Source organism: Bubalus kerabau, chromosome 15 (genome assembly GCF_029407905.1).
Source record: "Bubalus kerabau isolate K-KA32 ecotype Philippines breed swamp buffalo chromosome 15, PCC_UOA_SB_1v2, whole genome shotgun sequence".
NCBI lineage: Eukaryota > Metazoa > Chordata > Mammalia > Artiodactyla > Bovidae > Bubalus > Bubalus kerabau.
The window spans coordinates 29860522-29874555 of NC_073638.1; the positions used below are offsets into that span (position 1 = coordinate 29860522).

A 14034-nucleotide genomic window follows, 5' to 3' on the forward strand; every position below is an offset into this window, starting at 1 on the left:
AGTTCATCACCAGACGTCTGTTCTGCTACCTGGAGGGCCGTCTAAATGACAGGAAAGGGGCAAAAACTCTCTGCTGACAGCTCACCAGGCTCTGCAAGCTGGTGATCAGGGCAGCTCTGCTGCTACGGAGCAAGGTTATCCGCTGTGTTAGAGCTCGAGCCCCCTGCTGAGAAGCAGAGATGCCCTCTGGTCCCTGCTCCCAACTGCAAAGGGCTCTGTGTTCTTTTTGGCACGGTTCCAACTGCAGGCCCCAGGCTGCTGTGGTACCCATGATGAATAAAAAACTGTAAGATTAAGGGACAATTAAGCTTTATTTTTCATATATATATATATATACACACACAATATATAAAAAGGAAACAATTTGCAAATTTACAACCTAACAAAACTGTATATATACACACACACGCACACACACATACACGCAGATACACGTACACGCCCCAAAGCTCTAGCCAGGCCCATTTCTCATCTCCAAGTACCATTCTCCCATTAGAACCCTGATGCTAATATAACTTTATAGCCTTAACCCTTGTAAAGGACAATCTGGACCTCATCTCCAGCCCCCACCCCTAGCATTCAGTCATAACGTGATTCCTAGAGAGGGTGGGGGAAGCCAGGTGAAAGGGTGCTTGGGCCCAATGGCCTTCACTCCGGAAAGCTGTGCCTGGCATCCTCACTGACTATCCTGTAAGGAACACCACCAGGTCCTGGCTTCAGCCCAGGGAAAGAAAGGAGTGTTGCAAAAGGGACTCCAGAGGCAGGCAGGCAGCTGCTTCCATTTACTGTGGGGGGTTCTCCCCAGAACCTAAGTGAGGAGCAACCCTCACCCGCGGAGAGAGGCCTGGGCTCACCTCAGCCACACTTCAGCAATATGACTGGATTATGAAGCCAGCCTGGAGCAGGAAGTCAGCTCAAGATAAACAGGCTACCTAATTTGGTTGCTGGTAGAAGACCGGTACTTACATCCATAATGTGTAAAGAGAAAACAAGTTCTGTAAGAAACTCTCTTATGCATTTCTGGGATACTGAGGCCCCTCCTTGGTCTCAACAAATTGAGACCGTGGTGGACAGGTCCCCATAGAGGGGGCCTCCAGGGCCACACGAGGTCTTTCTCAGGACAGCTCGGGTCCTAGCCCACGTGCCCTCTGAAACAGGGTCTGCAGGTGAGCTGGAGGGGGTTCTTCTCCACTTCAGTAGTCCACTTTAGAGGCTTTGGCGACCATCCTGAGTGCTGGGGAGGAGGGTGAGCAGGGAACGGGGGAGGTTCCAGGCAGGGGAGGGAGCGCCGTGTGATTCAGCGGCTAGTGCCTCAGATCGATGTATTTCTCTCCCTAAAGATGAGTAAAGAGCAGAAGTGAGGCAGGAATTCGGAGACACAGACCAGGGTTTAGGTGTGAGCACTAAAAGGGAGGAGGGACTGAAGCCACAGCTGATGGACGGGTGCAGCGCCTGGAGGGAAGAAGCCAAGGTGGGGTGGGGGCAGGGGGTGGCAGGGCAGGGAATGAGAGATGAGACCCCAAATCACACTGGGCCGCACGTCACACCTAGTGATGTGAGCCACCAGCGCCGTTCAGGAAGTGGTGATGGACTGGGTCCTGCTCTTGGTCCTGGGGGCTACCTTCTCCGGGGTCCCTCAGCCACCTGCCTGGCCCTACCGTCTGTGAGTAGTGTTAGGGAGGCGAGGTGGGAGCTGCTCCCCATTGGAGACGGGGAAGGATGAAGGACAGAGTTAGTGTTCAGCAACCGTCAGCCCCTGCTGCTCCCAATCCCTGAAGACTGTCAGGCTCTGGCCACGGGAACTGCCTCCTACCTGGTCTCCTGGAGCCCTCTTGTCACCGCTGCTGCCCTGAAGGAGGCCCATCTCTTCTGGGAGCTTATCTGACTTAACTTCAACTACAAATTCGCTCTTACGAGACGGGGGCAGCGTGCTGGGAGGAGGGAGGGAGGCAAGAGGTTGGCAACTTGAGGGTAAGGGAAGGGGGGCTGTCAGGAGGGATGGGGCATTGGGTGATGACGGGCCCTTGGGTGTTCTGGGCCAGCTCGGGGAAGGGCAACAGGGAAGAAGGGAAGCAGTGTGGTGGAAGGAGCTGGGTAGTGGTGGGAAAGCAAGTGTCCCGCTCCTGCTCCTGACGGGCGAGTGGGCCAGGGGCTGGCGGGGCAACGTCCCCGAGGAGGCAGCAAGCTGGCAGCATGAGATGGGGGGGTGGGCGTGCAAGATGCCAGGTACCGTGCTTACATCTCTTGTTTGCCTGACCGTCCACATGGCAGCTTGCCCTTCTTGTAGAAGAAATAGAGGACAGCACCAAGCAAGGCCAGGACCAGGACGCACACGGTCACAGCCACGATGACCACACCCTTGCTTTCGGGCTCTGTCAGCTTCTTCTCTGTTCCACAGAGACACTCGGAGTCACTCCCTGCCCCAGGCTGCCACGTTACCATCACTGCCCTGCCCAGTCCAGGGCTGATGGAAGGTGGGCAGCTGCCCAGGGCTCCCCTGGGCTGGGCAGGGCAGAATGAGGGTGCCCAGTCCAGCCCAGCTCACCTGTTGAGGTGCCATTGGCTCTGGCAGGGGGGCTGACGGTGGAGGTACTGAGGTTGCTGGTTCTGTTGGAGTCTGGGGTGGAAGACATGAAATGGATTGGGGCCAGGGGTGGGATAGGAATGAGCCCGACGTGGGCTGGTTCCCACCCGCTCTGCAGGACCCAGCCCTTACCCAGCTCCAGGAAAATGATGGTGGTGTTTCTGCCCAGGGAGTTGGAGGCCACGCACTCAGCACCTGTCTCCAACAGCTCTGGGGTCACCAGGACGTTCAGGACACTCAGGACACTCTGCGGCTCCTGGTCTTGCTCACTTGCCTGCAAGGAAGGAGACGCGGCTCAGGGGTGGGAGGGTGTCGGGTGGTGGCAGCAGAGCCCGCAAGGGGACGGCCCAGCACCTGGGAGGCTGCCGTGTGCCCGCTCACCGTGCCCTGGATGCTCCACACGATGCTGGGCCGAGGGTGCCCCGAGGCTTCACAGGACAGATTCAGCACCGAGTTCTCCTTCACCCACATCTTCTTCTCCCTTAATGCCATCCACGGGGGCCCTGCATGAGGGCAGGGCGGGTTAAGACAGCACACTCTGCCAGCCCGCCACCCACTCCCGCACCAGAGTGCCCCAGGGCAACAGGTGATTTCTGGCCCCCAAAGAGCTTGAAAACACTGACCAATTCAAGGGCCTCACCAAAAATGGCCACGGTGACCAGCTGGGAGCGGTTCAGGCCGGGCACACTGGGCACAGAGGCCAGGCAGCGGTAGCCTCCCCCTTCCTCCCGTTTCAGGTTGTGTAACTGGAGCACCTGCCCCTTTGCCAGTAACTTGCCTGTCTGGGGTGAGAGACGGGTCAGAGGTCACTCCCAGGCCCACCCATCCCCCCAGAGTCCTGGGCCCACCTGGGTACCTTTTCTCTCAGCCACTGGAACTGAAGGTCCTGGTTGCTCTCGGCCTCACAGTTCAGGGTGAGGCTGCTGCCCTCCTGGCTCTCAGGGGCTGCGGGGCTCACCCGGACATCAGACACATCTGGGGGTGCAGCAGTGGGGTCAGGCAGGACAGGGCAGGTTGGATTCCCTCTTGCCCCAGCCTGGTCCCCCTGTCCTGGGCCCCCAGCCCCTCACAGTTCACCACCAGCTCCTGTTGGTCGCTCTGCAGCGATGTCGTGGTCTCCAAGTCCAGGCCCTGACATTCATAGCGGCCACTATGCTCCTTCTGGGCGGGATCCAAGACCAGGACCCCGTTGTCATCGGTCCTCTCTTCCTCCATCTCCCTGGTGTGGAGGTTCTGGGAGAGGACGAAGGCGTGATCAGAGCGGACCTCCAGCCACTCCTGCATGCCCGCCTCCACCCAGAACAGAGGGTTCCGCACCTGCTTGATGATGCTGAAGTGGGGCTGGGGGTTGCCATCAGCCAAACACCTGATTTCCACGCGGTCCCCCTCCTTCAGCATCCCCTCAGGCTCCACTTCCAACCACACTCTCTCTGCCGGGTCTGCACAGGCAAAGGGGACAGTCCTCAGCCCAAAAGCGGCCTCTGCGCCGGGTGGGCAGAAGCTTGCAGGACTCAGCCCCACTGTGAAGGGTCGGTACTCACAGAAAACAGGGACAGTGACCTCCTTAGATTCTTTCATGTGGTTCCCACTGGGCAGCCGGTAGCTGAGCTCACAGTAAAACTGGGCATCTTTGTCCTCCTTGGACACCTGTGCCTGCAGAACGCTGCGCAAGGTAAACAGACCACTCGACTCCTCCGTCTGGGATGACTGGATGTGGACCCCTGGGCAGGGAGGAAGGGGAGAAGGGTTCGGTGGGTCTCTGCTCCGCCTCCATCCCCACCCTGTGGTGTCCTGAGTCAGGGAAGGAATGGCAGGGGAGCCCCTGTAGAGGGCCATGGATCATTACGAATGCCACCTGCAACCCTTCAACCCAGCTGTTTACTGCTTGTTATCTACCCTAAACACACACAGGCACTCATACAAGGGTGTGTGCAAATAATACTGCAGTGATTTAAAAATAAAGAGGAAACACTCTGGACGTCTACTAACCAGAATGGATAGATCACATTATAGCTATATTATATATTACATTGTAGCTCAGCCATGTGAAGTGCTGGGCAGTAGGTAAACGATCAGGTAGATCTAAACACAGCGATCCAGCAAGATTTCCGGGACTTGTTGTCAAAAGGGAAACAAAGTGTAGGGCAGGCCGTGCCCTTCAGGTCAGGGTTTCTCCACCTCAGCACTGAGATTTGGTGCCAGAAGTACTCTGTGCCCTGTGGGATGTTTACAGCATCCTTGGCCTCACTAACCCCCCCACCAGATGCCAGTTGCATCTCTCCATTTGCAACAACCAAAAATATTTCCAGACACTGCCAAGTGTCCCAGAGGAGAGCAAGATCAGCCTTAGAAGAGAACCACTGATTTAAGTAATAAAAAACAAAACCCTATATAGTCCTAGATATATTTACATGTGTGAGTAAGGACCTAGAAATAGGCTTGAAAGAACACATACACGCTGACAGCAGAGATATTTCTGGGAGGGGGGTCTGGGGCAGGAAGGAAATTTTCCTTCTAGATTTTCTGTACAGTTTGAACTCTAATGATAATATTTTCATGGATGGCTTGTGTACTTGAAAAAAGTACAGTAGTGACTTCCCTGGCGGTCCAGTGATTAAAGACTCCGTGCTCCCAACGCAGGGGTCATGGGTTTCATTCCCGGTCGGGGAGCTAAGATCCAGCATGCCTCACAACAAAGGGAAAGTGCAAAGCGGCCCCCACACAGTGCCACAAGCGCGGCTTCTAAGGGCAGAGGATGCCTTACGGTTCTTCTCCTCCTTCAGGGACTGGCCGTTCTTGTACCAGGTGACTTGAGGAACAGGGTACCCATTCCTTCCGACACAGGTGGCAACCTAAGGAGGACACGGTGTGAGGCTTCCTAACTCTGTGACCCAGCCAAGCTACCCTCTCTGAGCTCCTGCCTACCCGCCTCCCCCAACCCCGGGCCACCCCAGCAGACCTCACCTCCACAGGTTCCTCACTGTTCACAGAAATGCCCAAGGTATTGACCTGGATGCTTGGCTCCTCTGGAGCTTCTACAAGGGAGAGAGATGGGGAGGCGTGTGGGCCCACTGCTTCCCATGCCCCACGCTGCCCACAAGGCACGGACAGGGCACTCACTGTAGACACGGAGCCGGATGCGGTGCTCCTGAGCCCGGCGCTTGCCCTGGCACGTGAAGATGCGGTCATCGTGGGGGGTGATGCCGGTCAGGACCAGAGTAGTCCCTTTGTCCTGGAGGCTGAGTCGGTTCTGGTACTCCCCAGGCTCACTCTGGCCCTGGCCCTGACGCACACGGAAGATGAGCATCCGCTTCTCCTTGTGGACCTGAGCGGAGGCAGCAGGGCGGGGGTGAGGGTCCTGAGGCTACATGAAGGGCAGGGCCTCCCGCCCCTACTGCCCTCTTCTGCACTCACAGAAAACCAGTCCACGTGGCTGAGGTTGCCCTGGGCGTGGGAGAGGCCACACTTCAGAAGGGCTGTGTGGCCCACTTCCACCTCCACCAGCTCGGGCTCCGGCTGCTCGGCCTCTCCGGGCACACCTGGGGGGGTCGGGGGGGCACCAGCTGCTGAGTGAGCTCCAGCTGCTCACCATGCCCTTCGCTCACACCCGCTTGCAGCAGCTGTTCTCTCTGCCACTTCAATGTTCGAAGGGCACGCTGTCCTCTCTAAGCCTCAACCACTCTGTATGATCCCCAACCTGGGGAACGGCCCTCTCCTGGCTCAAGGGAGCTGGGGATGGACATTTCTGGTCACTGGAGCAGAGACCCTGAGCACCAGGAACTCCCAGATGAGGCTGGCAGAGGGTGGGCCAAGAGGAAGGCCCCTTTCCTTCTAGGCCCCCTCCTCCCTGGGTGAGCTCAGAGTGAGGGAATGCAAGGCATGTGCCAGGCCCAGGCACACAGGCCCTTTTTGTCCCCACACCCAGGGTAAGACATCAGTACTCTACCCTTTGCCCCCCAACGCCCCCCCAAGACCCCAGTGGACAACCCTAGTCAGGAGACCCCTATCTCCTACTCCGTAAGCAGCACCTCTGTGAATCCCCACACTCTCAGGGGACCCCATCCTGGGAGTCTTGTGAGTACAGGAGGGGTCAGAGTCATGGAGGGGCCAGAATCTCTCCCTGGGGTCGGGGGCAGGGGTCAGGGCAAGGGCCAGGCAGTGGGCAAGAGTGACGTCAGCGGTGCCAGTGTCCTGCCCGCCCCACAAGGAGGTGATGTCACTCCATACCATCTGGTTGGACTCGGGTGCCTGGGTGGTTGCCCTGAGCTGGCTCCCATACAATGAGGGCAGATGGAGTGGTCTTCAGCCCAGAGCAAAAGCCTCAGCTCCCTAACTCGGTTTCCCCAGCGCTAGAAGAACGGGGCAGGGTGGGGCTGAACCTTCTGCAGCGCTGGAGCCCCATGCAGCCCTTTCCCCTCCATCCCCCAGAAAGGTTTTGAAGGCAGCAACCGAGGGTACCCCAGGGACACTGTTGGCATGGGCACGAAGCCATGGCATTGGGTATTGCCCAGACCTCCCCTTTCCCAGCCAGCCAGCGGCTAGAGCTCGGAAAACGGAGCCAAGAGAAACGAGCGACACCACTGCGGCCATACAAGGGTAGGGTGAGCTGGGGAGCGCCCGGCTCCTAGGCAGTTTCAGAGAAAAACTCCGAGGTGCAGGGGCCCTTTTCCCACCTGAATCTGGTCCCATTCCGGGAGGTGTAACAAGTCTGAGGCGCTCGCACTCTGGGACTCCGCGATCCCTAGTCCCTGCCACCTGTGACCCCGTCACCCGGGTAGGCGCGAGGGGACCCACACGGCGCTCCAGCCTTTGCCAACGCCCTGGCAGGGCGGGAGCCGCCGTTCCTCCCCCTCTAGCTCACCTCTAGCCTGGCTCGAAGCCCAGGCGGGAGAGGGAGGGGTCGGTGCACCCCTCCAGCTAAGAAAGCTGCGTTTTCCAGCAACAGGCGGGCGCGGAATTCAGGATTTGGGGATGCGCGGTAGCTGCCCCTCCCGCCAAGGCTCCAATCACGCTCCCCGCCCCCCGCCCCCGAGAAAGTACCTGAAGAAAAGCTCTCCCCAGAGCCCGAAGGGTCTCTGCTCCACCCCTTCCCGCTCTAGGCAGCAGCCCCCTCCCCGTCTCCCCAGTCCTGCTCTCGGGATGGTCTGGAACAGAGGCTGCAAACTGGCCACAAAGAAGAGTTGTACGCGCGCAAGGCGCCGGGTGCCGGGGACCCCGAGAGGAGGAGCGCACGCCGCCGCGCAAAGCCCCGGCCCCCGCCGGGATGCGGGCTCTGCTCCCGGGCACGCTCCGCCGAAGACCGCCCGGCCGGGCCGTTCGGGGTGCGGGGCCCCAGCGAGCTCACTCACCCGCGGCGCGGCGAGAACAGCAGCAGACGGCGAGCAGGAAAGCGCAGATGAGCCCGGACCGTCCCATGCTTCCCGGCCGGAGGGCGAGAGCCAAGTGAGGGAGCGTGCGGCCGCCGGGGGCTGACGTCAGGGGGGCGGGGGAGGGGGCCCGGGCGCCCGGGCCGCCCGCCACGCCCCGCGCAGCCCACCCCCCGCCCGGCGCGCCGCAGCCCTAGGGGGCGGGCCCGGCGCCGAGATGCCCGGAGCTGCGCCGCCGAACAGCGCGGCGCGGGGTTAGGCCGGAGCCTTCCTCCCAGCCCCCCGCTAGGGAACGGACAGGGGGCGGTGACAGGTGTCTCCGAGGCGGCTGCAGGGAGAAGCTGGCCCGGATGCTGGAGTCCCGCCGGGTCAGACCCCGCTTAGCCCCAGCCAGCCCTTGTAGCCCTGGGGGACCTCCTGGCGGAGGAGCCACTGGGAGGTCCTTCGTGTCCTTGATGGGGACCTCGCTCCCTTTTAAGCTCTTCTGCCCGCCGCCTCCTCCACTCCCCCGGACCTCTGCCCCAGAGAAATCGGGCTTCCCAGAACGGTTGCACCACTGCGGCGGCCGGAGGCCTGGCACTGCCCCCAAGCCTTGCAGTCCTGGCCGCTTTGAGGGAAGAACCCTGGGCCCAGGGCCCACAGAGCCAGAGGTATCTGTACTGGGGAGCGCGCTAAGGGTGGTCCCTTCACGCCCAGCTCCTGCAAGTCTCAGACCAGAGGAAGCAGGGAGGGGCTGAATTCACAGGCCCGAGGTTGTCACAGTTGTCCCACCGAGCCTGGATCTTGAGGTTTCTGCTGCTTCTGGCTTCACTCACTGAACCCAGCCTGGGACTCAGTTTCCCCTGAATGAAGAAAAGAGGGAGAAAAATGAGTTAATGGGCACAAGGTCTCCAGCTTGCTCCCCCCATACCTGTTGCTGTTGCTGAGGGTTGAAGGGACTCCCTGCAGCAGGGCTCTGGCCCCCCAGCAGCTGAGGGTGGGGGGTTTGGAGGAGGAATCAGAACCGACTCCAGGCTGCCGTGCCCAAGTGGAATCTGTCCCAGCGAAGCAAGGGGACCTGCATCTCCCCTTATTTCCAATGCCTGGGTCTTCGAGCCCCTTGAACCTGAACTGAGGCTCTGGGGAGTGAGACTGATTCTTGTCTCATAGAGACAGACCCCCAGCTCCCTGACCCTGGGAAAGGGGTCCACATCAGCTGGGACCCCTCTAACTGGGATGGTCTAAAGGGGGCCTGGATTTGGGATAGAGTCCTGTCCTAGGCAGGGCAGCCTTGCTGCTGGTTGGGGGAGGAGCAGGGTGAGGCAGCAAATGCTGGAGATGGGCAGGTGACTTAGAGGATGCTCTGGGATGGCGTTTTGATGACGCCGAGATGACTCTTGAGCCACATCAGCCCTCATCTTTCAGATCCTTGCTGATCCCCTCCTCCGTCTCCATTAATTTTCAGCCAGAGGCCATGCCAGGCGGGCCAAGGTAGGGGCCTGGAGCCCGGGGTGGGGGTGGGGGGTGAGAAGGATGGTGCTTCCTCATCCCCCAGAGTGAATGTATGGACTGGCCCAGGGCCCAGAATGGAATGGATGCGTTTGTTTTTGTCTGCAGGGGCAGGAATGGGAATGGCTGAAGGATGCTGTTTGCCCTGGCAAGCTCAGAGCTGGGCATAGTATTCTGCTCCCTGCCTCCACCCCTCTTCCCTTCTCTTAACACCATTAACTAATCATTCTCCTCTCTCCAGCCTGAGAGCAAAGCCAGTTAACCACCAAGGACGGTCAGTTCAGAATCCTTCCGTTGTGAGAAGAGTGAAGCTAGGAGGGGGTGGTGGAGCCGCCTCTGCGGTGAAAGGGAAGTGAGGACAGAGCCCAGGGTGACCTCTGTGTCCCACACGTCCCCACCAAACTAGCACAGAGACTGTCCTTTAGGGAGGCCAGTAGCTTAGGGTGATCTGGGCTGCCAGGGAGTGGGTGGTAGAGGTCAGGGGGCAGACAACCTCAAGAAGGCTTCATTGAGTGGCGCCCGCTAGGATTCCAAACCAAAGAGGTCAAGTCCTTGGAGAGGCTTCAGAGGGGACTGGAGGCAGGAGGAAGCACAATGATGGCAGCACAGGGTGAAGGAGCAGGAGGTGGAGGGTGTCTGAGACGGGCCTCTCCGTTTCTCTGAGATGCCAGAAGCTAGAGCGTCCACAGCTGCAGGAAAGAGGAAGCAGACGGGGAAGAACTTTCAGCGAGAGAGGATGGAGGTCCAGCAGAAGTGGGGAGTCAAGGAGGCCACTGTGGGCTTTCCATCTGCAGACACTGTTGTGCCTGGACTCAGTGGAGGCAGCCTTGCCCAGATGCAGGCCAGGATCAGCAGAGCCCCAGACCAGAGCCCTAAGTTCCCTGCCTCATTTCTCTCCAGAAAGAATGGGTAGGAAGGCTGCCTTCTTCACTCCCATGGCAGACCCAGGGGGCGCAGGAGGCCCTTGGTGCTTCTCTTGGGCATAAGTCTGACCACAGGTAGAGAAACTGAGGCTGCGAGGGGTGGTGGCCACGGTCGGAGTCCCTCAACTGCTGTCTCTGGGGTGAGTGGGGGCTTTCATTTCATTGTACGATGTGGGACCCCGCCCCCATCCCCCACGTGGAGGTGGAGGTAAAAAGACAAGGCTAGTCCTGCCCCGGGGGGTTAGCCCTGCTGGGGTGAGATTAAGCCCAGGAATCCTCTCTCATAGTGGGTACAGTGGTCTCCCACCCACCCCCTCCAGTGGAGGGGCCTTAACCAGGAGGATATGAGAAGGGCGGGCTGAGCAGAGGAAGGAAGCCGATAAAGACAAGTTTACATCTGCAGTAAGAAAAGACGCTATGGGGTGGAGGGGGTGGGCCAGCAATATTGGCAATGACTGAGGCTGGGGAATCCCCCCCTCCCTGGCCTGGCCTAAAAATAGGGTTCAGTCTGAGTCTTTGGAGGGGAGGTAGGAGAATTTTTTCCAGTGTCGGGGGCTCTGAGCTGGGAGGAGACTATGCTAAGGGAGTGAAAAAAAATGGGGTAGGAGGAGGGTGGGGGGCAGTTGCTGCTGAGGCAACCTCAGGCCAGGAAACCGGATACTGGGGGGCTGGGTGGAAAATGTTGGGGAAGAGATTGAATAGGGGGAAGCGGCCCCTGTCTTGGCCGGACGTGGTCTCACCCATGTCCTTCGCACCTGACTCCAGGCAGGAAGGAGGTGCGGCCTGGACTGAGCTGCGCCCCAGAAACGCCATGGGAGAGGAGGAGGGTGACTTGTGCTGGTGGTGGTGGGTGGGGCAGGGGAGATGGGAGGGGCTATTTTTAAACTTGGAGAAACCGTCAGTGAGTTCATCTCCACCCTGAGTGCTGGAGGAGGCAAAGGCCCCATTGTACAGGGGTCCAGAGGAGGGGCGGGGGAGGGGAGGTGGTGGCACAATGGCCGGGATTATACCAGAGCCGGCGGGGGAGAGGGGGCGCGGGAGGGGGCGTCTCCATCACAGCTGGCCTCCTGAACTCCGGGTCGAGCCAGGCTGGGGCTGGGACAGGGGGGTTTTCCCACTCTCACAGAAGCCCCCTCTTGAGGAGATGGGATCTGTCTCTGGCATCCAGTGTCGCATCCTGGGGAGGGGGCTGTGGGTGGGATTCCCACAGCCTGGCTTTCCCAGGGACATTGCAGGGTCCGTTCCCAGGCTCCCAGCATTCCAGCGACTCCCCTGGGAGCTGCCGGCCTCTCCTCTCAGCCCCTTCCCTGCTAAGGGGGTGGGGGGAGAGAGGGAAAAGAGGATGTGGCTGCATGGGGACTCTTCCTGGGGATTAGGGACCCATAAACCAGAGGGAGGGTTTGCAGTGAGTGCGGTGTGCAGAGGGGGACCCATCCCTCCCATCCTAGTCCCCAGCCCTGTTGAGCCTTCCCTTGGGCCTGGACTGTCCCAGGCCCCTCTCCGACCCCAGGGCCCTCTCCACGTGGGCTGCCCTCCAGCACCCCAGGCCTCAGCCCAGGGGATCCCAGGTCCTGCCCGGGGAAGGCGGGGCATCCGGCTGAGCTTGCCCCAATCCAAACATTACCATAAATGCTCAGGCTGCTGCGGGCCGGGGAGGGGCTCAGGCAGGGGACCTTGGGGGCTCTCCGGAAGCCCCAAATCCGGTCTCCAGGCCTTTCCCAGCGAGGACCGGTAGAGGTGATTCAGTCTCTGCTTTGGGAAATGGAGGGGGAGCTGAGTTGAGGGTGGGAGTCGGGTAGAGTTTGGGGAGAGAGCCAGACGGCATGGGGAGTCCCTGAGCACTGCCTCCCGGGGGCACAGTGACCTCTGATGGAGGGGAGGGGAGGATGATCCAGCCAGGATTTCAGCCTTGGGCAGGGCTAGGGGCTCCTGTCAGCTGTGATAAAGGATTGTCCTGCTTCTGGTCCTGGGTCTGTGCTCTCTGGCCCCTAAGGACCCAAACATCTTCCTACTTCTTCCTCCCATCCTAAATTTGGAGAACAGAGCGAGTTGGGGGCAGGGAGGAGGGCAAAGTGCCGGACCCTGGGAGCCTCTATCTCTCCCCCTCGGGGAAGTTCACATCCGCTCCCCAAAATACCACCACCCATGAGGAGGAGTGTCCCCAGAGAGCTGTTTAAATTTTGACTTTGAGTTGTCCCTGAGGAAGGGCCAGCTAGTCTACCCGAGAGGAGCCTGTAGGAAGCCTAATGATCCCAGATTCTGCTACACCCCTGGAGACACCCAGAACTATGAACAACCCAGGGGGAGCCCCAGAGCAGGGGAGCCTTGTTCCACTGCACTCTGGCAGGGCCTGTGACCCCTTCTGGAGTTGCCACAGCTGGCCTTGGAGGCTGCCAGAGAGGTGGGGGGAAGGGAACAGCAAGCTGAGGGGAGAGGGACACTGAACCCTGTTTCCCGGACCCACATCCCAGGGCCCATGGCCTCAAGGGAACTTGAAAAGTGGAGAGAACACAGGATTTGGGGTCAGAGAAAATCCCCAGACCAGGTCAGACTGGGCCTGCGTTCTCCCTGGCACCTTCCTTCTATGTCCCAATCACATTGGAAAGAGCTAGTCCAACTTTGGTCCCCAGTGTGAGCAAGCACATGTGCTCAGTCCCTTCAGTAGCGTCTGACCCTTTGTGACCCCATGGACTGCAGCCCTCCAGGCTCCTCAGTCCGTGGGATTCTCCAGGCAAGAATACTGGAGTGGGTTGCCATGCCCTCCTCCAGGGGATTCCTGACCCAGGGATCGAACCCACATCTCCTGCTTTGTAGGTGGATTCTTTTACCAACCGAGCCACCACAGAAGCGGCTTATCTCCAATACCCGGCTGTAAACTCCATGAAGGAATTGGTGGCTTTGAGATCTCCCTGCCACTTAATTAACTAATCTTGGGCGGATGGCCAAACCAGTGACTGTTGAGAAGGGACATGGCAGTGCTCAGAATGAGAGAAGAAGCTAGTCATAGCTAATATTTTCACAGGGCTGTACAACTCAGCCCATGACTTAAGGGTCATTTTCATTGCTAATGTTTATCTTGATCTTTCCAACAAAAAATGAGGAAACTGAAGTGAAAAGAGTTACATGACCTAAAGTCGCACAGCCTGTGAGTAATGGAGCTACATTTTTTTCAGTGTGGTAAAATACGCATAACCTAAAACTTACCCTTTTAACCACTTTAAGTGTACAAGTCAGTGGCATCAAACATGCTCACAGTGTTATGCACTCATCACCATTGCCTAGTTCCAGAACTTTTTGATCACTCCAAGGAACTAAAATTTGAACCAAGATTGATCCAACTCCCAAATATGGGCCCCCTACCTGTGATAATTTACAGCTGGATTAAGTAAACACATCATGGAAAAGAAAGCAACAGATTGAATACCAACGAATTATGTGGTATAAACAGGAAATGCAACGGGGATTCAGAAGAGGGAACATCTATGGACGGCGCCTGCACTAGCCAGGAATGCCTTTCTGGAAGTGTGGAGGCTCCAGCGAAAAGTCAAGTTTAGATAGGGGAGGAATGAGGCTAGATCATTCCAAGCAAAGCAAATGGCACAGACAGGGAGAGAAAGGGTGAGACTGCAGAAAGGGACACACACAGCAACAACTGCTTCTTCTGTATTAGAGT

At 58.7% G+C, this 14034-nt stretch overlaps 1 protein-coding gene across 2 annotated transcripts; it reads right to left on the reverse strand.

Moving 5' to 3' along the window:
• Positions 1-292: 292 nt before the first annotated feature.
• On the reverse strand, positions 293-8391 carry MCAM (melanoma cell adhesion molecule). 2 transcript variants are annotated; one of them, XM_055548368.1, is made up of 16 exons: positions 7933-8390; positions 5999-6123; positions 5705-5909; positions 5549-5619; positions 5349-5436; positions 4126-4305; positions 3902-4023; positions 3655-3817; positions 3441-3559; positions 3225-3366; positions 2966-3087; positions 2717-2858; positions 2546-2617; positions 2240-2387; positions 1814-1931; positions 293-1334 (listed from the first exon to the last, which is right to left on the reverse strand). In XM_055548368.1, the coding sequence occupies exons 1-16, from the start codon at positions 7997-7999 to the stop codon at positions 1305-1307; spliced, it is 1914 nt and encodes a 637-aa protein (XP_055404343.1). In that variant the 5' UTR covers positions 8000-8390; the 3' UTR covers positions 293-1304. The 2 variants fall into 2 exon arrangements, with proteins under 2 accessions (XP_055404343.1, XP_055404344.1); XM_055548369.1 differs by lacking the exon at positions 1814-1931 and having other exon boundaries at positions 7933-8391.
• Between the last annotated feature and the right edge of the window lie 5643 nt (positions 8392-14034).